This window comes from Gadus chalcogrammus, chromosome 7 (assembly GCF_026213295.1).
Source record: "Gadus chalcogrammus isolate NIFS_2021 chromosome 7, NIFS_Gcha_1.0, whole genome shotgun sequence".
NCBI classification, from domain to species: Eukaryota; Metazoa; Chordata; class Actinopteri; order Gadiformes; family Gadidae; genus Gadus; species Gadus chalcogrammus.
In genome coordinates this window covers 9,315,534-9,340,454 of record NC_079418.1, presented here as the reverse complement: position 1 = coordinate 9,340,454, position 24,921 = coordinate 9,315,534, and the positions used below count along the sequence as shown (strand labels likewise).

The window sequence follows — 24,921 nt, the reverse complement described above, 5'->3', positions numbered from 1 at the left end:
AAAAGCAAACGGAGAGGTATGTGTAAAAGTATTTACTTTACAAAACAGTGAACAATATATTTACAGCTAAATTAAGCTCTGTTGATTCACCACTACTGCTTCTACTAAGCTACTGTTTAGCAGGACAACGAACAGTCTCCAGAACAGGAGCACAGTGCAGTGCACTTGAGTGCAGCTTTGGCACACTTGCATCGTCCAGTGCATCCTTTCTGGCACCGACAGCAGATTCATTTGTGGCATGACTTAGATGCTTCAGGAAGGGTGGTCCAAAGCGGCTGCCACCCAGTGGTTTCCTGTGTCCAGCCCCAGTCAGATGGGTCTGGCATCTCTGGATTCAGGACCAATGCCTGGTTCCAACAGTTGGCCTGGTAGCAAGTGTGTTTAATGTGCTGCTTGAGTGCTGCCTGTGTTGGAGGAATGTTCTCCAGATTTCTAGACTTCTGTGTGAAGAGCCTTTTCCTAGCGTCATTGACTTCCATGCACTCGCTAGTTCGGTCGTACATCAGCACTACAAATCGTTCTAGGTGTTTCATTGATTTTCGACTAACCTCACTTTGCATACTGAGCAATTCAGTGAAAGCATCATTCACCTCAGGGAAAGATTTCCAACTTTCCCAGGCCGTTTTCTTCCCTCTACCTGCAAAAGCGGATACAGTGTCACATCCGGTGAAAGCATGGAATACTGGAAGAGTCAGACACTGGGTTGGATTCATTGTGTTGACAATTTCATGAACGGCTATGTAGCGAAAGCTTGATCCAACCCCGAAGGCCACCCACAGCTCATCAGGAGCTATCTTTCTGAATGAAGCCACAGCCAGTACCACAACGTCAGTATCTACTGTGCGCATGGTCACCTTCTTACACCCCTTTTGAACAGCATCTGACACATGCAGAAGTAGGCGGGTGTCTGCCTCCTCTTGTGAACATGGGGCTTGGTAGGCAGAATTTGACTCAGCAGGAGAGCAGAGGACTCCACTTCCATCTGTTGCATATAGTTCCTTGCCTTCTGCTAGAGGAAGGTTAATCACTTCATGTGTGAGGAATGTGAACAATTCACTTTTGTTCTCATCACATAGAAGGAAGTCCCTCCAGTTCTTTGGCATGACAGTAGAAGGAGCCACCCTTTTCCTTGTGCCCTTTCCCCTCTTCTGTCTGGTTGAGGCTTTCAGGCTGGCAGGTAGGTATACATCCCAGACGAGGTCGATGCGACAGCTTTTTACCAGATGAGCAGAGATGTATGGTGCAAATATTCTTTCTCCATATTCTTTAAATGTCCTTGATGTTCCAGGATTTAACATTTGAACCACAACTGCACCATCAAAAATTGTTACATCTGCCACAGGCACACATTTATTTTGAAGCAGGTCTGATTCCAGGCAGCAAAGTAAATCAGCTTTAACCCCAATGCGGAGTTTTCCTCCAGTTGACAGAGCTGGTGGGGCTGCCTGGTTTTCATGGGAGAAGAAATTGTCAATATCTCCATCTCGTGTTTGGCAGGAGATGTACAGCCGAGAAAAAAGACCACAATCACTTTTTAGAGCTGCAAGTTGTGCCTTCTGTTTGGACTTAATTTTATATGGTGGCCTGCTGAACAGTGGCAGTTTGTTCTTCGGAATTGTTTGTGTGACCAGTGTCGTACACTTTTCTAGCCTTTCGGTCACAAACTTGGTGTACTGCTCCTCACCAAGGGTTTCAATCCTTCTCACAGTTTCAGCTACTTGGGGGTCCATGATGTCCCTTGTGTCAATGACTAGTAGGTCTTGGCTGTGTTCTAAGAATGGATTCCCCATCTCTCCCAGCACATTCACAAGTGCCTTAACTTCCTTCAAGAAGGCAGCTTGTACTCCAGGTTTATGATCATGGTGATGTTGTCCAGTGCCACTAGCACCATGTTGCTGCTTTACTGTTTGCTGCTCAAATTCTGATGTGATCCTGGCGATTTCTGGCCCGGCTATCATCCAGCGTCGGAGTGCTCCTGGATTGCCAGTCAGTCCAATAGCCCCACCAGAACCGTTCACCTTTGCATTGTTCTGCTCGTGACACTGGTCAAGTGCCATGCCAGAGAATTGGTTGCAGGTTTTGTGCACCACAAAATTTCCAGACATGAATTCGGCTAGAACATCAGGATGTTTTTTGGCAAGAGTTATCATGTCACGGATGTGTACAGAAAGCCATCTAGAGTAGTGCGTGTGATCGAGGGAGAACATCCAGGGCATGATCTGAGTCAGGGATTCCACATACAGCTGGAAGTTACCTTCCCGAAGTGATCTGATGTAACGCAGCATGAGAAGCTCCAAAGACAGGGTCTTAAGCCAGTAGTCAAAGTGAACAGTGGTCTTTGCTCGCTGTATGCACCATTCCTCAAAAGGCACACTATCAGATTGTATTTCATCAATATCATCAGATGTGCAGTCTTTGGTGTAGGCTTGTTGTAGAAGTGTATACAGGCTTGCAGCTGTGACCTGGTGTGCATGGCGGGTCTTGGTGACATGGCTGACATTTATAAAGGACTTTGAAGTTCCCGAACTTGCAATACCAGCCTGTACCAATGCATTTGTCCAGCCACTGTCTTCTAGCCAGTCTCCCAGCGAACATGATCACAAAGTGATCCTCTCCGTGAGTGGCTGGCCAGGTCCACTGAATTTCCTTAGCAAGTGCATACAGAGGTTGATCAGCAGCAAGGACAGGAATCTGACCAGGGTTCACATTCTGAACTGCTGCCCTGACAATGTCCATTGAGTGACGCACCATTGCCACTGAGTGTGCGTTATCAAGAAACAGAGGAAGTAGTGAGTTGATTGCTGCAGGTGGAATGACTGCTTGGTGTGCGTCAGCGTGATAAGCAGACCACGATATCATGCCATCCATGGTACACTTTTCAACAGCTGTTTTGACTTTGTTGAGCCATGCATACTCATCTTCTTTGGCAGCTGCAGTAACCAGGAGGTCAGAAGGTCTCACAGGACCTTGTACAATAGGAGCATTGAAGTCTTTTGTCCTGAAGGCAGCTGGTGGCACAAAGGTGTAGGCTGATGGCAGAGGAGTCACTGATTTGGTGGATGATCCACCCTGATGAATCACTAATACTCCACGATCAGTTCCTCCATGTGTGTGTGATGGATGCTGCATAAGTGAGATTCCAGTGCCATGGAAAGAATCTTTGGCTGTTGCAGAACTTGGATTGTGATCAATGTTGTCCACTGCTGCTGTTGTGAAAAGTCCATTCCGCAACTTGGGTGGGCACACTACATCTTCCACCTTAAAGCGCTGGCATACACTTTTTGCAATTTCTGATGAGACTTGCAACAGCCTGTCATAGGAAACACACAATCCCAGATTGAACAGTGTGTCAATGAGCCCTCTGCTTCTTGTAACTGCATGTATCTTAAGGGACAGATAGAGTGGGAGTGGAGTTTCTTGGCTGCGGCAGTGACGTGCTGAGCTTGGTGAATCCACATGTCGTGCATTCTTCACACTGTTAAAAACCGTTAATTGTGAGATTGCTAAGGCAGGTTGTGCAGTGGTTGCATGGAACATCTGAGTCTGATGCTTGATGTTTGCCCCAGCAAGTATCATGTTGACTAGAGCCAAAAGGGATGCTGGCACAGCCGCCTGCTGGCAGTTAGCCTGGAATGCCCCATCGAAGCAGAATTTTGAGTCAAAGATCTCTTTGCGCACAACCTGTGCTGCCCGCATTAGGTGCATAGCATCGCTGTCAGGATGAGAGGCCATCATGAGTGCTGGTCCAATGTCTTTCTCAAAACTAAGAAGTATGTCTCTTCCATGTGAATGTGCTCTCAGATCAGGTAGTGCAGAAAGCAGTCGGTTTTTCAGTCTGGTAGTGTGAATCCGTGCTTCTACAGTAAGACCAAGCTGCTTCAGCCTTTCTGTGTAAAGCTCAGTAATGTCTATCATTTTAAACACAGGAGCACTATCCTCATCACTACTCATGTCTTCCAAAAATGCCACTAACTCAGCAAAGGCTATGCCATGCAGGCAGGAAAGCTCTTCATCATTGGTTTTGGTTGAAGCCTGTCTAGCTCTGTTGTACAGTGAACGCAAGCAGTGTTGATGGTACTTGGCCTCAATAGCAATCATGTCTCCTGCTGCAAGCTTGGCCAACAGAGCAGTGTCTTCAAGTTTAAGGGCACATTTGCGCACATTTGTGTCAATGTTGTAAGTTGATGCATTATGTAGGTCTGGAGAACCAGCAGGCTCATTACAGAAGAAACAAGTATTCTCAATGGACTGTGGTTGGCTGTGAGCAGATCTTGTATGCACGATCAAGATACTTTCTTGTTTTTGTGTCGAAAATTCTCGTCGACTTTGCTCTTCAAACGCCTTCTTATTTACTTTTAGCCGACATTTCTTGTGCCACTCAGCCCTGTGTGCCTTCAGAGTTGATTCTATGCCATCGCCGTCATTTAATCTATTCAGATTGAGGTCCATGGGCATGTGCTGAAGGGTGTGGAACCGGAGAAGGTCGTGGGATGCATAGCCACAATTATTGGGCTGTTTTGTCGATCTGAGAGGACATTGTAAATGTTCATCAGTTTCTGTTTGGCAGAGGACACACATGTGCCAGTTGGTGCTGGGGGTTGCATTTGAGTGTTTGGCTAAAGAGGGTTGGGTAGAGTCCATTAGGGTGTGACGCTTCATTATTGCGATATCAGCACTGAAAACAAAAAACAACTGTCATTATACATTGTCATAAGAAGCAGGGGAGAGCATTTAAAAGTATGACAGGTTTAGTTCACTAGCTGGCTAACTAGCCTACTATGTCAGTTAACCCTTAATCTCATACACTGTATTACATTTTTGAATATTTTTTACTTTAATCAAATGTTATGAATGTAATAAATAAATATTTTGAATCCAAACTTATGACTTAAATGCATTTTTTTTTGATAACTTACCACAGGAGGAGGATTTGAACAGTTGGGTTTTCTGATGGCGGCGGTTGACGTTTGGGTGTTAGGGTTTGTTACTATGACAACTAGACAACTAACAACAACTGAAAAGCAGATCATCGCTAACGTGGGCTTGCCTTGTGACCTCGATAACTCAAAAGGTTTTAATGGGAAACATGTCAAATTTTCTGTGAACATTCATGACAGGTACAGGACCAACCACGTGGATTTTGGTAACCCTGAGAGATTTTATGTAGCGCCACCACCTGGCAAAAGTTCGCATTTACGGACAAAATTTGGTAAATTCTTACCTTGACCTTGACCTAAATATGTTTCCTCAAACACTAGGTTTCTCAAAAGTGTCACCAAATGATTGGGCATATCCAATTTAGTTGGAAATGACATCTTAAATGTTTTATAACATTGCATGGTTCCAAAATTATGAGCGTTTGAACATTATACCCAGCGGAATGTCGGCCATCTTGAATTTGGCGTCTCACGGCCGTCACAGGCAAAATCTGACTTCCCTCCACATCTTAAAATACACCTTATGGCATGTACTAACTATGTTAGAAATGTCATGCTTTTCTCAAAAAGTGCACAATTGTTATGCTTATCCGCTGTACTACCAAGCTCGGACGGACCCCTAATAATAAAAAAGAAGCGTCAAACGCAGTTCAGTAACCATAGAAACTGTTCCGTATTTCTGGGCGGTGAATGACGTGTGAGCCGTCCAATGAAACGTCAGAATTCACGTCAGTGTGAGCCAATGAAACGACAGAGACATCACAACAAGGGCAGTCATTGGTTGCCTCATCTCTTCCCCTTTGAAACTGCGACTGAGACTGCCGGCCGTCCGTTTGACGACTCTGCTGCGAGGCGCTGCAATTAACTATTTGTTTCCCATCTTACAAACTAAAGAAGATAGTGGATAAAACACTCTTCGCCAAGTGTTGTTAGCCATGATGAGTGGTTCCAAACTCAAGGTAAGAGTGACTATTGATCACGCTTGATGCTAGACGCAAGCGACTGCTAACAAGACAAACCTTAGCTCCTCAACGGTGAGCCCTACTTAGTTAAAGATGTATTAATTCAAATATGCATTAAGTTAAATATAAGCCATTTTACTGCCAATCGATGATCCCTATCAAGTCGGGCAACCTAGTGGTTCTGCGCATGCGCATGCCGACATTATCGCTCCGTAGACCCGTGCAGAACCGCTAGGCAGCACGGTTTGATGGGGAGCAGAGAGCATAATGGTTATAAACTCCCCAATAATGCACCTTTAGGGACCGTGTGGGTCCGCCTGGTCTTATCTTCGTGCCTTTTGGTCTCACTGAGATCGACGTGTGTGAGAGGGAGGCCCCCTTTCTGTGGAGAAGGCTGTACGCAATTGTATTCATATATTATAACATTCATATTCAATATGGGTTAGGGTTAGGTGTAGTTAGGGTAACTTTATGTAGCTCAAATAAACTTAAATCAACTACTCAATATGGGTAAGGGTTATTTTATGTAGCTCAAATAAACCCTAATAAACACATCAATATGGTTAGGGTTAGTAGTGAGGGTTAGTTAAGCTTGTAAGATTATGCAGCTCAAATAATCATTACTACTATCTCTACCCTCTCTCCCTTCCCTGCCCCCACAAACTCTGGACTCTCAAACCCCCTCCCATTTGCCCCAAAGAACAAGCAACACAAACATTATGGTAAAACATTCACATGAAAAATATGGACAATAAAATATATTAAAGTAAAATATCCACAAGAATATAAAAGAGATGGATAAGCACGTCTGCAGTGACAGGGCAGGGACTGTCCCTATAGTATGCATGGACAGGTGCTCGAGGAGAATGTGCGCAAATAAGTGAAACAGTGCGAGGATGAAGATTGATTGATGGATAGATTTGATTGTCTAGCCATCAACGTTGATTTGAATCTAAATGGGCTGATTTGATTGACAGGCGGTGTCCTCTGGACGGCTGACGGGGACGACAAGAAGAGGGTAAATAAACTGTACCGTGTCACAACGTGGCTTCACAGCAGCAGGGGGGCTGGGCAAGTCATTGATGTTTGATTGATTTCTCTTTTGTAATCTTTTTCTAATTTTGGGGTGAAATGATCTCCAAACTAATATAATCGATTAGAAACGATTTATTATTATTTTTTTTTTTTTTTCTTTATCGTATTTAAAAAAAAAGAAAAGGTTTTTTAAGAAATCGTAGAGCAGCTGGATACATAGTTGTACATTCTTTTCTATTTTAACATTTTGTATATTGTTTTTTAAGGGGACCCTTAACCCAAGTTCCCAGTTAAGTGAATAGAAACGCTGAAATAAATTAATAATGTTTTCAAACTCGAAATTAATTTTCTGCATAATCGGGATTTCAATATTGACCAAAATTCTCTCTCTTTACCAAAATATTTTCCACGAAAAACATAATACCGATAGAGACTGTTCTTTATTTCACATCCTTCCTCACCTGTGCAATACACTCACCAGTACAAATCACTTCCATTGCCTCAACTGTGCTATACACTTCAATACAATCGTCACCTTTCTTGTTGTTAGGTAGCCGGTGACACCTGTGCACACTGGCAACAACTATATATCCTTACAAACAATTAGCCTAGGAGCAGTCAAACCAATCACTCATAATGAAAGAAAAAAACCTATCCTAAGAACGTATAACATTACAAGCCGTTTTGAAAAATCTGCCTCTTCTGACATCACTAGTGTCCCCTAGATGTGTGCTGTATAGATCTACCAGGCTACCCGGTGGGCCGTAGCAAACGTTGCTCATCTCACCGTCATACATCCAGGTGGACACTCCCACTTAGGATGTCAGTAGAGGCAGATTTTAAGGCTTGTAACGGCTAATCACACTCACACCTGGTGCTATAATGATATCACCTATTAAACTTGGAGGCCAAACGATGGTGGACATCAACGCAGCACACTCTAGCACACTAACGTTTCCTGCTTTACAGGAAGAAAGACGCGATGGTTCAGAGGTTTACAAGACCAATCACAGTGCCGGCCTACTCCCTCTACTCCACAGACTCTGAGGACCAGGTCAGACCTCTCTTTACTATTACTATGACCACAGGGACCAGCTCTCTCTCTCTTTACTATTACTATGACCACAGGGACCAGCTCTCTCTCTCTTTACTATTACTATGACCACAGGGACCAGCTCTCTGTCTCTTTACTATTACTATGACCACAGGGACCAGCTCTCTCTCTTTACTATTACTATGACCACAGCGACCAGCTCTCTCTCTCTTTACTATTACTATGACCACAGGGACCAGCTCTCTCTCTCTTTACTATTACTATGACCACAGGGACCAGCTCTCTCTCTCTTTACTATTACTGTGACCACAGCGACCAGCTCTCTCTCTCTTTACTATTACTATGACCACAGGGACCAGCTCTCTCTCTTTACTATTACTGTGACCACAGGGACCAGCTCTCTCTCTCTTTACTATTACTATGACCACAGGGACCAGCTCTCTCTCTCTTTACTATTACTATGACCACAGGGACCAGCTCTCTCTCTCTTTACTATTACTGTGACCACAGGGACCAGCTCTCTCTCTCTTTAATATTTTTTCTCCCCCCCCCAGGTGAGCACCATCCACCGGGGTCTGGACCACTGTGCCTCCCTGCTGGACCGCCTCCTCCAGGCGGACTCGGCCGGTACGTCTGCCTCCCCCCACGGTGTGTATCATGCTAACTTAGCGTCCGTTAACCGACCGATGTGTGTCGCCGGATTAACGTATTGTCAGTGTCTACAAGTATACGAGAGACCGTGTGTGTGTGTGTGTGTGTGTGTGTGTGTGTGTGTGTGTGTGTGTGTGTGTGTGTGTGTGTGTGTGTGTGTGTGTGTGTGTGTGTGTGTGTGTGTGTGTGTGTGTGTGTCCACCACAATGTGTGGCAATAGAAAGTAAACCAAGTCAGAATGGCGTGGTGGACACCAGAGGTCAAAGGCCACTTGGAAGGCGACGCAACCTGGAGAGGAGGAAAACCGGGAGAACCAAGACAGGTGGGAGGAGCCATGGGCTTGGGGCCCTACTCCGATGGTTCGAAGTCATAGCGATGCCGCTGTTGCCAACACGCTACACTCCTCACAGGAGACCTTAAAGGTGACATATTACACCACCAGGTGTGAGTGTGATCAGTCGTTAAAAGCCGTTTTGAAAATCTGCCTTTTCCTGTGTTTTAGTGACATCATAGGTGGGCGTGTCCACCTAGATGTGCGCTGGATAGATCAGTCTACCAGCCTCCCCAGTGGACTGAGGGAAGCGTTGCTCCTCTATCTGTCACAATTCTAGCTGGACACGCCCACTTGTGATGTAAGAAGAGACATAGTTTCAAAACGGCAGCAGTTCAATAGCTTAAAGGCGAGATATTATACCACCAGGTGTGAGTGTGATTAGCCGCTACAAGCCGCTTTGAAAATCTCCCTCTAGTGACATCACAAGTCTGCGTGTCCACCTAGTATGTCGGATGGATAGGGTAGGTTGGTAGACTGATCTGTCCAGCACACATCGTGGACTTCTTATGATATCAGAAGATTTCAAAACGCCTTTAACGGCGAATCCCACTCACACCAGCTGGTATAATAGGTCACCAGGACGCATGATGGTAGTGGTGGATAGGGCTGAACGATTTGGGGAAATAATCTAATTGTGATTATTCGACCAATATTGCGATTTTGTATGTCATTTTTATTTTTAAAGTTCCTTTATATTCTATATTATTCACAAAACAAGCAATCAATCATTCTGTAGTCGACCAACACAACATTGGAAGCAGTCAACATATAAACTGCTCTTTAATTTAGGCCAGGCCTATGTGTTGAGATGAATTGATATTATAACATCTTTATTGAATTGAATTGTAGAAGAAGAATACAAATCTTATTGATCTCAGTAACAGTAACAAATACCCCCCAAAAAATGTTGTTTTTTGTTGTTTTTTTGTCGCAGCCTTTGCGATTTGCAAATTGAGTTTTATTACATCGCAATAGACGTGTTTACATGGACACGTCTGATCCGATTAGAAGTGAAAGAACAGCTCAATCATTCTTTTTTCACCAAATATACAATCGGAATACAATTCTCTGATCGGAATACAATTCCATGCGAAATAGAAGAGATGGTGTAGTCCTCTATTATCGACATGTATACACTTATTCCGATTGGTTTGGGGTGGGTGCGGCTACTTCTTAACTTAGAGAGATGGCATCAGCAGCTGCAGTAGTTCGCAATAGGTCCCTCTGTACTTTTATGCACACCAAACTTGACCGCTTTCAACGAGGAAAGTGGATTTTTTTGCCAGATTCACGTCTGTCTTAGCACTCCGCAAGTAGTCCGATAACTTATCAACCCCAGCGTGTCAGGTTGCTAAGCGACGTCAACGTCTTTAGTGGACTATTTCTCTGCTGATCAACATTGTAAAAAGACACACCGTGTGAAGATATTGTGCGGGATAATGTATAAAACGTCGCCGGTAACAAAACCGAACATTTGAGCTCTCTCTCTCTCTCTCTCTCTCTCTCTCTCTCTCTCTCTCTCTCTCTCTCTCTCTCTCTCTCTCTCTCTCTCTCTCTCTCTCTCTCTCTCTCTCTCTCTCTCTCTCTCTCTCTCTCTCTCTCTCTCTCTCTCTCTCTCTCTCACAGTGATGTATTTTTTTTGGTCTGAGTCTGATTGGACTCTGGGGCTGGGGGAGGCTGTAAACCGGTTTCTCGTTGACCAATCAGTGGTAAGCAGGTTGAACCACGCCCACTCAGAAGCTGTGTTTGAAATCGTTCCCTATCATGAATATAGTGCAGGTGCTCGCCATTTTGTAATGGTGTTTGAATTCTCAGTGGTTAATTTTATTCACTGTGGAAAATAGAATACCCAAAATTTGAATGTACATACGATGATCCCTACATGTTACTCCCGTATACCATAGTGCAATGCGGTCTTGTTTTCTAAACGTCATTTCCGTCAGTAAATGACGTTAAGAAATGTTCAGTGTAGTGTCTGAATTCTCGTTTGTTCGTTCCCTGTATCATAAACCCTGTATAGGTAATAGTGACCGATTGAATAGGGATCAATTTCAAACCCAGCTAGAGAGAGATCTCCTCATGGCAGCATGGAGGTCATGGAGCATTGACCAAACCGTACAATAAACCTTAAGTCGACGATTTATCGAATTCAAACCGACATTAGCCGCGTTTACATGGACACTTCTGATCCGATATGATGTCTTATCGGAATAGATCTATTCCTATCATGCAATCTGAATGTACTGTATATATGGCATTTAATAAGCGTACGTCTCTCTTTCTTGGTTTTGGGACCTCAGTGGTGGAACGAGCTCCCTGCCGTTCTCAGGACCGCAGAGTCGCTCACTATCTTCCGAAAAAGGCTCAAGACTCACCTGTTCAGAGTCCACCTCGACTCTGCATAGCCACCCTCCCCCTTCTGGCCACCATTGTACATTGTGTTGTATTGTATTATAGTACTTAACTGTGTAGCAATGTTGTGTAGCAACATTGTATTCTATTGTATTATAGTACAGTAATTGGTTAGCCTAGCGATTGTTGTACTTGCACTTGGTTCTATGAACATCCGATAATATTGTTATATTGTTATTTAAGCGATATATTGTTGCACTTCTTATGACAAATGTACTTATTGTAAGTCACTTTGGATAAAAGCGTCTGCTATATGCCCTAAATGTAAAATGTAAATATGATATATGTAAGGGTTAATGTTGTGCAGAACGCCGGTCATTATTGGGAAAATAAGCCCCGACAGGGCAAACCGGACCCCATCCTGAAGGGTATTATTATATTGACCGTCGACATTATTCTGCTTATTACACGGCTCCTTGCCAAAACGAAACAATATTTTCATACGTGTGTCATTTTACAATTACCATTCGTAGTGTTGTTCAGCAGAGAAATAGTCTGTCGAAGACGTTGACGTCGCTTAGCAACCTGACACACTGGGGTTGATAAGTTATCAGACTACTTGCGGAGTGCTAAGAAAGATGTGAATCAGGCAAAAAAAATCACTTTCCTTGACAGTGGTCAAGTTCGGTGTGCATAAAAGTACAGACGGACCAATTGCGAACTACTGCAGCTGCTGATGCCATCTCTCTAAGTTGAAAAGTAGCCGCACCCATCACAAACCAATCAGAATAAGTGTATGCATGTCGATTATAGCGGACTCAACCACCTCTTCTATTCCGTACGGAATTATATTCCGATCAGAGAAATGTATTCCGATTGAAGCGTATATATGATCATTCTTTATTCAGATTGAGCTGTTCTTGCACTTCTAATCGGTTCAGAAGTGTCCATGCAATCGCGGCTACTGTGGATCAGAGTGTGAGTACTTGACGGTGGGTTCAACCTGCTGACCACTGATTGGTCAACGAGCAACAGGTGTGCAGCCGCCCCAAGCCCCAGAGTCCAATCAGACCGACTGAGGCTGATTGGACTCAGTCGGTCTGATCTCAGCCAGGTGAGGCTGTAAATTTCTGAAACTACAGAAAAATGTATCTGTGCTGCTAGCAGAGTTAGAAAGTGTGTGTGTGTGTGTGTCTCTCTCTGTCTCTGTCTCTTTGTGTGTGTGTGTGTGTGTGTGTGTGTGTGTGTCTCTCTGTGTCTCTGTGTATGTCTCTCTGTGTGTGTGTGTGTGTGTGTCTCTGTATCTGTGTGTCTATCTGTGTGTGTGTGTCTCGCTGTCTCTGTCTGTGTGTGTGTGGCTCCGTCTGTTTGTGTGTTATCTGTTTGTGTGTGTGTGTGTCTCTCTGTGTGTCTCTGTCTCTTTGTGTCTGTGTGTGTGTCTTTGTGTGTGTCCCTCTGTCTCTGTCTGAGTGTGTGTATGTTTGTCTCTTTTTGTCTGTGTGTGTGTATGTTTGTCTCTTTGTGTCTCTGTGTGTGTGTCTCTGTCTGTGTGTGTGTCTGTGTGTCTCTCTGTCTGTCTGTCTGATCCACCAGCTCCACCGGCCGTCCCCTCCCCGGCCGTGACCCCCCCCAGCGATGCGCCGGGTGCCGCCCCAGACGCCCCGCGCTCAGTCGGTCCCGCAGAGGGGTAGGTGGGCGTCGCCTCCGAAGTCCATTAGTTGTTTCCTTTTAGCCGTCTCCTTGTATTGTGCACCCTTCCTCAGGGTCAGCTAAATGTTGACCTTGGGTAAACCAGGTCACAAGGGAGAGGGCGTCCCCTTATGCATTCCTTATGGAACACACACACACACACACACACACACACACACACACACACACACACACACACACACACACACACACACACACACACACACACACACACACACACACACACACACACACACAAAGAGACACCCAGGCAGCGCTGTGTCTTGGCTAAACATGACCTGATGTGATTATTGACATCTCCAAAGTGGGGAGGATGTGAAACAGTTCAAAAAGCTCTGTCTAACGGTGTTCTGTACTCACTCTGCTAGACAGGGGTCTAATGTATTCATGCATTAAAATAGTATGCATAGAGAAATCGGGAGAACTTCTCTGGAGAAAGGACCACGACGGTAGGGAGCGGATGAGGAACCTTCACCGGTGTTTTGGTGATGATAATCTTCACGTAGGCGACCTCGACGGAAGTTAACCCCTTCAGTTGTCCCCTCCCTCTCAGAGCCAATCAGCTGTCCGGTCAGCCGACCAATAGGACGACCGCACGGTTCAACGCACGCCTGCCCACCTCCACGCCATCCCGGAGCCCTAAGGGGGACCCCAATGGAGACCCCCAGTCCGTGGCCCCCCCAGGCGGCCCCTCGGCCTGTCTTACAGCCGGGGCTAACGGCGGCACGCTAGCATCGTCTCCCCCTCTCCCAGGGGCCCTGGCCCTGTCTCACCCTCTCCCTCTCCCAGGGGCCCTGGCCCTGTCTCACCCTCTCCCTCTCCCACAGGCCCTGGCCCTGTCTCACCCTCTCCCTCTCCCAGGGGCCCTGTCTCACCCTCTCCCAGGGGCCCTGGCCCTGTCTCACCCTCTCCCAGGGGCCCTGGACCTGTCTCACCCTCTCCCAGGGGCCCTGGCCCTGTCTCACCCTCTCCCTCTCCCAGGGGCCCTGGCCCTGTCTCACCCTCTCCCTCTCCCAGGGGCCCTGGCCCTGTCTCACCCTCTCCCTCTCCCAGGGGCCCTGGCCCTGTCTCACCCTCTCCCAGGGGCCCTGGCCCTGTCTCACCCTCTCCCACAGCCCGGGCCCCCGTCTCACCCTCTTACACGGGCCCCCTCCGCCACCCCCCTGGCCCTGCCTCTCTCCCTGGTTGCCCCGTCTCCACATCCCCGTCCCACCAGCCCGATGGGACGGCCCGTCGCCCCCCCTCCCTCTGACCCGCCAGGGAGGCCCCTCCCCCTACAGAACCCGCCTCCTACCTCTGGACCAATAGGAGGAGGAGGAGGAGGAGGAGGAGCGGTCACTGGCCGAGCGACGGAGGACGAGGGGGAACGGGAGGAGTGCACGGCAGGGGCGTGGACGGCGAAGGAGTGCACGGTGGAGAGATTGCAACATACGCTGGAGGAGCTCTGGACCGCGCTAGCGGGAAAAGGTAACGTGTGTGTGTGTGGGGGGGGGGGGGGGGGGGGGGGGGGGAGGGGCAAGACATCGCTACAGTGATACGTCTTAGTCCTCAGTCGTTCGACACGAGAGACGAAACCAAATATCTATAGTTTTCTCTTTTTTTTTTTGAATTTCTTCTGCATATTTTGTCCTTCATTCCTGAAGAGTTGGGCAATATCGTCCCAAATATCGACATTTTAAAATTGATATTCTATATATTATTGTTTTTATTTTAATAAATAAAATTAGCCGCTCTTAACTGATTTCCCTGCTCCTTGAGGTGGCGCTCAACACAAGAATGAAGGAAACTTGAACGGAAGTTGGCTAACTAAAGAAGTGAACTAAGTTAACTGACCAAAGATGTTAACTATGTTAACTAGCCAAAGAATTTAACTAAGCTAACTAGTCAAAGAAGTTAACGAAGTTAACAAACCAAAGAAGTTAACTAAGTTAACTAGCCAAAGAAGTTAACCAACTAACTAACCTGAGAAGTTAACTAAAAGTTATCCAACCAAAGACGAGTCACTGAAAGACGCAGTTTGGACCGCGAATAAAGAATCCAGTAACCCTGGTAGCGTTAGTGGCTTGCTCTGCCAGTGGGAATCTAACCCGTAACCCTGGCACTGTTAATGCTTAGTTATGGTTCCACGTCGACGCAACGCAAGGGGGTTTACGGACGCGTTACGTCCTTGCGGACCCTCCGTGCTTCCACCGCAAGGCCCTGACCTGCGCTTCCAAAAACGGTTATCGCCGTCGAGCCGACGCAGCAGCAAGGGCTGGGATTGGTCCTTGCTCTGCCAGTCCGAATCTAACCCCTCACCCCTGCTCACGGATGGAGTGTGACCCCTGACCTCTCTTGGGCCTTTCACACCGCCGCAAAATCGGAGCCCGTTCCGGGCTAGTTCGGTGCTAGGGCCAGGGTTTTGGTTTCACACCACCAGAGAACCGGCTCCGGCCTCTAAAAACCGGTTCAACTCCAGCCCCACTTTTGAGCTGAGCTAGAACTAGAACCGCTTTTACGCCAGGGGCAGGGGGCGGGGTTATCCGTACCTTCATAAACAGGAAGACCAACGAAGACCGGCATTTTTAAAACACAGAGGTAAACAATGGACGTGAATCCGTGTATGGTTCGTTCTTTGAATATTCCGATTTAAAACAGTCGTTTTTAGTTTTTTTCTGATTTGGTTTTGAATCGGAAAAAGGGCAAAAGGAATAGACAAATAATCAGCATTTTATTTGTGTTTGTGGGTTGGTTTTTTAAACCCGAAACAGAAAAACAAAAATAGATACATTTATAGTTATAGGCTACACCAGAAGGCAGGTCGCAGCGAAGAAAAAAGAGCCAACCACCTAAACCAGCAATAGACTGTCTAATTATATTTAGCCTTAGTTATGGCCGCACTTGAACCTTATGGTGATTTTATTCGTGAACTATTTGACACTGGAAAGACACACGACGCGATCAGTACCGCTCTAAAGCAATCTGGTGCCCCGAAGTGCTCCGTTATGACGGTGAGGAGGTTCTGTGTGGAGCACAACCTTCGAAGGAGAAATCTAGTTTCCGATTTAGTTTAAGATCGTCCACTCGCAGACTAAGTCGCCGGCTCCCACGGAAAACAATAAAGCTGGCCATTGTAGAATGCGAGAGACTCGATGGAACGTTTGAAACTTCTTTATGTATTTTCTTTAAATCCGCGTGCCCTTTTCCCGGCATTCATTGCGGTTTTATCTAAATATCACCCAAACAAAACAAGCAACTGGATTATTCAGTTTTCCCGTTTTGATTAAAAAAAAAACTGAAAAATACTGTTTATTTGTACATTCCTTTTGCCCTTTTTCGGCTTCAAAACCAGATCAGAAAAACCAAAAAACGACTGTTAATTGTTTTTTCTGAGTTTGTTTTAAATCAGAATATTCAAAGAACGAGCCATACACGGATTGAATCGAAGACGGAATTGTTGTTGTTATGTTTGAAACTTGCGCGAGGGTTCTTCTTATTGTACAGTTCTGGCAGGGTGGGAGGGTTGCTGGGAAAGCGGAGACGTTTGCAGTGACGTCATGACGTGGCTCACGCCGGCTCCATGGCTGACTCTGTCCGGTGTGAAACCAACTGGTTCTTAACCGGGATAAGGCTGGAACCTGTTTGGAACTGGCCCTAGCACCAGCCCGGAAATGGCTCTTGGTTCTTTTTGGTGTGAAAGCCCCATCTCTGACCCCTGACCTCTCTGTGACCTCTGACCTCTTCCCGGTCCGTCCTTCCAAGGTTACACGGCGGCAGAGCGGCTGCTGACTGAGTTTGAGCGGGCGTTGGCAGATGGCCCTCAGGGGACCCCGGGCCCTCTGGGGCCCCAGACCAGCCTGGCCCCGCAGGCGCTACGCAGCCAGAACGCCCAGCCGCACTGGTCAGACCTGTGTGTGTGTGTGTGTGTGTGTGTGTGTGTGTGTGTGTGTGTGTGTGTGTGTGTGTGTGTGTGTGTGTGTGTGTGTGTGTGTGTTGATACCGTGTGTGTGCGTTGATACCGTGTGTGTTTTTGTGTGCGTTGATACCGAGGAAGTGTGTGCGTTCATGCCATGTGTGTGTGTGTGTGTGTGTGTGTGTGTGTGTGTGTGTGCGTTGATACGTGGATGTGTGTGCGTTAATACCGTGTGTGTGTGTGTGTGCGTTGATACCGTGGATGTGTGTGCGTTACCGTGTGTGTGTGTGTTAATACCGTGTGTGTGTGTCCGTTGATACCGTGGATGTGTGTGTGTTGATACCGTGTGTGTGTGTGCATGCGTTGATACCGTAGATGTGTGTGCGTAAATACCGTGGATGTGTGTCTGTTGATACCGTGTGTGTGTGTGTGTGCGTTGCTACCGTGGATGTGTGTGTGTTGATACCGTGTGTGTGTGTGTGTGTGTGTTGCTGCCATGGATGTGTGTGTGTTGATACCGTGTGTGTGTTGATGCCTTGTGTGTTGTAAGGGGTATGAGGATCTTCAACCAGCAGTTGCAGGAGAGAGAGAGGGCCGAGAGACTTTGCAGAGAAAGCCACTGTGACGGTATGACTACTCCTGTGTGTTTGTGTGTGTGTGTGATAATCACGATGCAAAACAATTTGAAACTCCACCTTGAACCCAAACCACTTCCTCCTCCTCACCCGTAGCAATGCGCCTGGAGGCGGAGCTTAGCGCCGTCCAATCACAGCTGGGGAGGCTGCAGGCGGAGGTGTCGGAGCTGCGGATGGCCTTGCATGAGAAGGACGCCGAGAACGCCCGCATCAGAGCAGGTACACACACACACACACACACACACACACACACACACACACACACACACACACACACACACACACACACACACACACACACACACACACACACCCCTGTTAAAGGTGACATATTATACCACCGGTTGTGAATTTGATTAATGTGTGTGTAGGCTCTGTGGCCCGGTGTCCTGGGACGTCTGGCCAGGTGCTCCTGTTGGCCCAGACGAGGCTGAAGGAGATGGCGTCTCGGCCCGGTCTCTGCAGGTGGGTTACAAGTCTCTCTCTCTCGCACGCTCTGGCTAACGCTCTGGCTCTCGCTCTGGCTCTCGCTCTGGCTCTCGCTCTGGCTCTCGCTCTGGCTCTCGCTCCGGCTCTCTCGCTGCGGTTTTGCATCGCGTCCACACGACAACGGATGTTTTGGGGCCTGAAAGCGGCTACTTTTAAAACCGTCTTCCAGAGTACAGTTTAGTTGGAAACACAGACCCTTACAGGCGCTGCGGTAGAAAGACGTTGCACACCGGCTCGTTGTTTCCTGCCGTGTGTAACGACGGAATCGTACGCCATCACATAAAAAAGGGACTCAAAAAGAACTACATTTTAAATCAAAAAGGTAATTTAGTTTAAATGGTACAAAACAAGGCGAAACAGATTTAGTAACTACTAATTAGTTTAAATGCAAGGATCTGTGGGGAACTAATTAGGTAAAGCAAAGTGCCAATGTGAAAGAGTAAAGGCCCATTCACACCCTAGGGTAAATACGGATACGGACCGTTTCGTCCGGTCCCGGAGGTGTTTCGTCCGTCAATGGGTCCGTCGCCTCTGAGCTTACGAATCCGGAGTGCTCCGGGAGAACCGGAGCAATACCACCGGAAATCGAGGCGGCAATATGGAGTCAGAAGTCAGGCCATTCGCGAAAATAGATAGAGTAGTATAATATCTGATTTGTATATATAGTGTATTTTAACGTTTTATACTTATATTATACGATATACCTGATCTTTTTATTTTATTGTTCCCCTGCTTTGGCAATGAGTTGTAACTGGTCATTTAAAACGGCGCAACATTTTGGGGAGATAATCTGCGGGTTGGTGAGGGGTGTCACATTCCACCGCCGCCTAGGGCTACACTTTTTGCACCTTTTTTTTTTGCCTATTTCGGATGACACAAAGCAAAAGCTCCTCTACAGATGCTATGTTTGCGATTGTCGATGCTGTTAATTTGTGTCACGACAGTCACTGCCCTCTAGAGGATGTATTGCGTAACATCCATAACAACGCTGAAACCGGACAGAGGTATGAAGGGTAGTCCCGGAGACAACGTTTGGTACGGACGGACGAATTTCGTCCGGATCCGGAGGTATGAATCAGCCTTAAAACAGTAGCGTGCCTGCATCAACCGAAAAGAGTGCTCACCTGAAGGAGGGTGAAAACCTGCTTAAATAACTCCCCAGTACTCGGGTGTGGTCAATTAGGTCGTTAGGATGCTGAGGCCGAGCCCCGCCCCACTGAAGGAGAGTGAAAACCTGCTTATATAACTCCACCCCCAGTACTCAGGTGTGGTCAATTAGAACGACTCCGGGAGTACAATCCCTTTCTCCTCCATGTCGCGGTTCGATCTGGACTTCTTCTGATGTCGATATGATTCATAATTTCATCCGAGGCACACATAGCTTTTGGCTGTGATATTAGATATAATATTATATTATATAGATACGTTTATATTTTATTATTATTATGTAATGTAATATTATGTAGATATAGTGCTCCAGGGGTGCGCAAACGGCAACAATCACTTCTCTGCTGCTACTCTCACTAGCTGGCTGCTACTATGCACATGCACCTAAGGCTAAACGGTCCGGGGTTGTTAGGATACTGAGGCCGAGCCCCGCCCTTGTAGTCTCAGCTATGACCCAACAGGGGGTGCATAGGGATGGTCACATGTTTGATTATTCTTTTTTGCATATTTGAGGTGAAGAGTTACACCACCCCCTAGTGGCCTCGCATACTCACTACACCATTTTCACTTGTTGCATTCTGTGTGGACGAGGACAGTTTTGAAAACGTTGTTGTGTGGATGCAAAGCTTTAAAATGGAAAATCTTAAAAGAACTTAAAGGCTGCTCATAATCAACAGGCACCAGCTGATGGCTCAAGGATGTTGTTAAAAGGGGTGACTCACCCCTGGTGAGGCCACCAGGGGTGAGTGTGATTAGCCATTTGAAGACGTCTGAAGATCTGCCTTTTCCTGTGTTTTAGTGACATCACAATGTTTGCTATAGTCCACTGGGTAGGCTGGTAGACTGATCTATCCAGCAAACACATAGGTGGACACGCCCAATTTGGATGTCACTAAGGCAAAGGGAAGGGACGATTTTTGGCTTGTAACGGCTAATCACACTCACACCTGGTGGTATAATAGGGACCCTTAAAGGAGACATATCATGGCGTTTTCCGGCAAGTAAACATAGTTTTTGAGTTCCAGAAAACATGTTTTTTAAGCTGTTTGCTGGAAATAGCTTTTAGGAAAATAAATCTCGCCTACCGCTATTCCCCTCTGTTTCAGTCCCTTCAGAATGCGCAGTTTCTGGTGTCCGTAGCTTTAATGCAAATGAGCTGCTGCCCATTGACCAATGAGCTGTCAGAATAAACCACAGAATGGAGGAGAAGGGTTTGTTGCCGTTTGCGGACTCCTGGAGCTCTATATCTATATCATATAATATAATAATAATAATAATAATATTATGTATGGGTATTTATATAATATTATACGGCCAAAAGCTGTGTGCGCCTCGGATGATATTATGAATCATAAAGACTGCGTCTGACGTCACTAGTACTTACACAACAAGTGAAGACTCGTAGTGGGAGATATCTCGGCCATGGTTGAGAAGAATTGGGGGAAAGGAACTTTGGCCTTGACTCTCCAAGTCCATGAACCGCGACATGGAGGAGATGGGATTGCACTCCGGGAGCTGAGCTGCCGGACTTGCCGCCGAGCTCCCCTCGCCGGAGCTGCCAGCTTCCACAGCAGTTCAGCTCCCGGAGTACACCGCCGAAGCGGCCGGACTGCCGCCGAAGCTTTTGTGGCGGCCGTAGCTCAGCTCCAGGAATACCATCCCTTTCTCCTCCATGTCTCCTCCTCCGGACAGTCCGGCGGAGAAAGGGATTTCACTCCCGGAGCTGAGCTGCCGGGCTGCCGCTGCGTTTCCCCCGCCGGAGCTGCTCGTCCACTGGTCCACATAATCGTAGCTATGCTCTGATTGGAGGGGAGTGGGGAAGTGGGAGGTAATATTCAAATGTGCCCCCTTCCTACGTAGGAGGGGGCGCCGAAACTGACTTGCTCGTTTGGTAACTGTAGTCGGGGTACTTTCAGAATTGCATATCTCGCTAAAAAAATCCTACACAGACTTTTTTCAAAGTTTGTATGCGTGTGGGAGCACCAGAGACCCAAAACAACACTCCAAATCTCAAGAAAGGTGTAGTTTTCATAATATGCTCCCTTGAATACTTCTTGAAGGCTAAAGGCTAAATTATGATTACACGTCGTCAACGCAACGCAAGGGGGTTTGCGGACCCTCCGTGCGTCCACCGCAAGGGCCGGAACCAAAACAGGTTCACGATTGCGTCGAAGCGTCTGCGGGGTCCTTGCGTTGCGTTGACGTGGAACCATAATCGGCCCTTAAATATGGCCCCTTTTCTCTCCAGTGTGCTCCAGGGGCCCCCTCTGACCCGCCGGGCCCTGGACCAACACCAGCGTGGGCATGACCACTCGGGGGCCTCGTCCAACCAGGTCCACCAGTACCTCAGCTCCCTGGGCGCCGGCCAATCAGGGGCTGGTATTTTGGAGCCCTGCCCGGATGTTTGGGAGGATGACCGCTGCATCAGCTTGTCTGTGATGCGAGGAGCCAGTGAGTCAGTGGTGGGTGGAGCCAGTGAGTCAGTGGTGGGTGGAGCCAGTGAGTATGTGGGGGGAGGAGCCAGTGAGTCAGTGATGGGAGGAGCCAGTGAGTCTGTGGGGGGAGTAGCCAGTGAGTCAGTGATGGGAGGAGCCAGTGAGTCAGTGATGAGAGGAGCCAGTGAGTCAGTGGTGGGTGGAGCCAGTGAGTCAGTGGTGGGAGGAGCCAGTGAGTCAGTGGTGGTAGGAGCCAGTGAGTCAGTTGTGGGAGGACCCAGTGAGTCAGTTGTGGGAGGAGCCAGTGAGTCAGTTGTGGGAGGAGCCAGTGAGTCAGTGGGGGGAAGAGCCAGTGAGTCTATGGGGGGAGGAGCCAGTGAGTCTGTGGTGGGACGAGCCAGTGTGTCAGTGGGGGGAGGGGCCAGTGTGTCAGTGGGAGGAGGGGCCAGTGAGTTTGTTGGGGGAGGGGCCAGTGAGTCGATAAGGGGAGGCGCCAGTGAGTCCATGAGGGGAGGGGCTTGGCTGGTTCCAGAGAGGGTGACCTTTGCACCGCCAGAAGAAGTAGCGACCTCATCGCTGGGGGGCGGCGGCCAGAGCTACCAGAAAGTTCTCCGGCTCTTGCGGAGCTCCAACGCGCTCGCCCCCCTGCCGGGCCTGGGCCAGTCACACGGCTCCCCCCACTGGGAGGTGGCGTCCCATTGGTCGGTCGGGTCAGGCTCCACCTTCGACACGAGGGACGAGGTGGCCTTCTGCCACGGGATGGCGGTTCTGGACGCCAGCATTGCCAGCCTGCAGCGCAGCCTCAGGAAGGACCTGGTCACATGACCCGGTCACATGACCATCAGGAAGGACCTGGTCACATGACCCGGTTACATGACCCTCAGGAAGGACCTGGACACATGACCTGGGCACTTGCCACTTGACCCTCAAGAAGGAGCTGGTCACATGACGTGGTCACATGACCTGGTCACGTGACCCTCAAGAAGGACCTGGTCGCTTGAACTGGTCACATGACCTGGTCAGTTAACTCGGTCACGTGACGTGGTCACGCGACCTGGTCACTTGACGTGTGTGTGGTGATATTTATATTATATCTTAATTTTATTTTTACAAATGACTTGTTTATGAACTGTGGCTTACATAAATTCACGAAATAAAAACTTTTTGAAAGAATCTACAAATAATATTTTTTTCAATTATCATTTACCCCTCTGAGATTGGTTGCTTTTCTTGCCAGAGATCGCGTTGATGGCCGCTACTGTCGTCGGTGGAGGATGATCAGTTATTCTCACCAGAGTATATTTAAAATGTATGGATTCCTGTTTACCAAACATTCATGCATGGTGACAGTGTTTTTCTTCCATTTTATTTATTAGTAGTGTAAACCGAATTTTGAAGAAATATTCCATGTTTCTGAACATTAATAATATATATATATAATAAATAAATATATATAATGAAAAACAATGCTTTGACTCAGAAATCGTATATTTTACGGTGGATTTGGTTAAAAAGGAACCGTTCCATATAAAATGCAAGAAACGTGACGTAACACGTGACACTTTCAAAATTAGACACTATGACATGCACATGCGTAGTCACGGTGGCCGAGAGGTTAAGGCGTTGGACTCGAAATCCAATGGGGTTTCCCCGCACAGGTTCGAATCCTGTTCGTGACGGATTTTTTTTCCAGGGTTTCAACTTTAATGACGTGGTACTCGGATGCAAACACACGCCACGTTTTCTACGCTACTATAGAAATATGAAGGAGGATGTGTGTGATTGTGTTGTTCATTTTTGCATAAATAACGTCAGGAAAACTCAGCTATTCCCGTATCCCGAAAGGCCGCCTGACATCAGTGTTGCCAGATTGGGCTAGGAGTAATTTTGTATGTACTTTTCTACCAAAGCTCTTTATAGTCTGTGTGTTCGTGTGTGTGTAGTATGTAGTGTGTAGTGTGTAGTGTATAGTGTGTGTGCGTGCGTGTGTGTGTGTGTGTGTGTGTGTGTGTGTGTGTGTGTGTGCGCGCGTGCGTGTGTGCGTGCGTGCGTGTGTGTGTGTGTGTTTGTGTGTGTTTGGGCATTTGCATGCGTGCGTGATTTATTCACGGTTTTCCAAAATCTTCGTGGTAGCCTACAGACTAAACTATCCAGACAAACCTTATGCGTGTTGTGCCGAAAAAAATCTGCGTGCTAAATTAAGCTATTTTGCATCGCTCCCTGTATTTCAGAATCAGAATCATAACTTTTATGATAACTTATTGTCCCAGTACACAAGAGTACAAATCTTAGGCTTGGTTTCTCAACAGCCACATAGCAGCAACAATACAAGATAAAGTAAATAGAGAGAAAAATATGTAAAAATAAGTAGCAGCATAGATCACAATAAAAAAAAAGGATAAAATGTAGTAAGTCGTTATATGAGAAACTAAAACAGTGGTAATAAGTTATAATAATTAATGAGGTGTAGTAGAGTGTAAAGTGTATTGTAAACCGTTACACCTCCTTACTTCCAGCCTACATATGTGTATTCAACAGCTCTCAGGTTTTCCCGTTTGGAGGGGTTGGTTATAGCGTTTTGCCCCCATTCACCTCCCATATTAAATAATATTATTATAGAAAGTATTAAAAAAAAAAAAGCAATACAAATGAATAATTAAAACGTCTAAATGTTTGGCCATAAGAGTTTACATTGATATGCCCAACTTCTTGGTATTGATTTGGTGTTAATTACCGGTACTGAAAATCTGATGGAGGAGATAATTACACCCAAGTATAATGACGAAGGCCCAGAATAACAATAGTGTGGCCTGCTTTGCAACCCCACTAACCAGGGCCTTCGGCGTGTCAGAGGTCATATGAACCACTGGGCTCCATGAAGCCTGTAAAAAGATGTATTGTCTGTATAATTTTAAGAGAAATATGTGTTTTTTCAAGGAGTTTTAATTGCTAAAAATGTTAGCCTATGTTTACGTTGAATATTTGATACATTCCTATTTCCTCAGTAAAAAATGGAACCAAAAATGCAATCCCCTCAGTCTAGTCAATCATTTGTAATTGCATTCTTAAGATAAATGAAATAATAATGAAGTCAGTCGCACCAGCAGGGTGTGGTTACACACAACCCAACCGGTAACACAACATCACAATGAAGACTACAATGACAAAATAGCTCCTGCCGATTTTACCCGGGTGTTACGCCCTGCACTGCTGTTATTAATCATCTCAATCAGAATCAGAATGAGGACTACTTTTATTACATCCTATT

At 46.8% G+C, this 24,921-nt stretch overlaps 1 protein-coding gene and 1 non-coding gene across 2 annotated transcripts; both read left to right on the top strand.

The window, feature by feature from the left end:
* The first annotated feature begins 5,749 nt into the window (after nucleotides 1-5,749).
* On the top strand, nucleotides 5,750-23,054 carry ccdc14 (coiled-coil domain containing 14). The gene is made up of 12 exons (XM_056595672.1): nucleotides 5,750-5,896; nucleotides 6,877-6,917; nucleotides 7,904-7,988; nucleotides 8,543-8,615; nucleotides 8,860-8,961; nucleotides 12,919-13,012; nucleotides 13,589-14,502; nucleotides 16,777-16,915; nucleotides 17,478-17,554; nucleotides 17,659-17,781; nucleotides 17,934-18,027; nucleotides 21,467-23,054. Exons 1-12 carry the CDS (start codon nucleotides 5,873-5,875, stop codon nucleotides 22,476-22,478), a joined length of 2,778 nt encoding a protein of 925 aa, XP_056451647.1. The 5' UTR covers nucleotides 5,750-5,872; the 3' UTR covers nucleotides 22,479-23,054.
* Nucleotides 23,055-23,250: 196 nt separating this feature from the next.
* Nucleotides 23,251-23,332, top strand: trnas-cga (transfer RNA serine (anticodon CGA)). The gene has a single exon. It is a non-coding gene; the product is annotated as a tRNA-Ser (tRNA).
* Nucleotides 23,333-24,921: the final 1,589 nt, after the last annotated feature.

Bases quoted from the DNA above. Each gene is read 5' to 3' on its own strand.
- ccdc14 (XM_056595672.1), top strand. From the start codon at position 5,873: ATGATGAGTGGTTCCAAACTCAAG. The intron at 8,616-8,859 runs GTACGTCTGCCT...GTGTGGCAATAG, and splicing joins CCTCCAGGCGGACTCGGCCG to AAAGTAAACCAAGTCAGAAT. The intron at 8,962-12,918 runs GTGGGAGGAGCC...CTGATCCACCAG, and splicing joins AACCGGGAGAACCAAGACAG to CTCCACCGGCCGTCCCCTCC.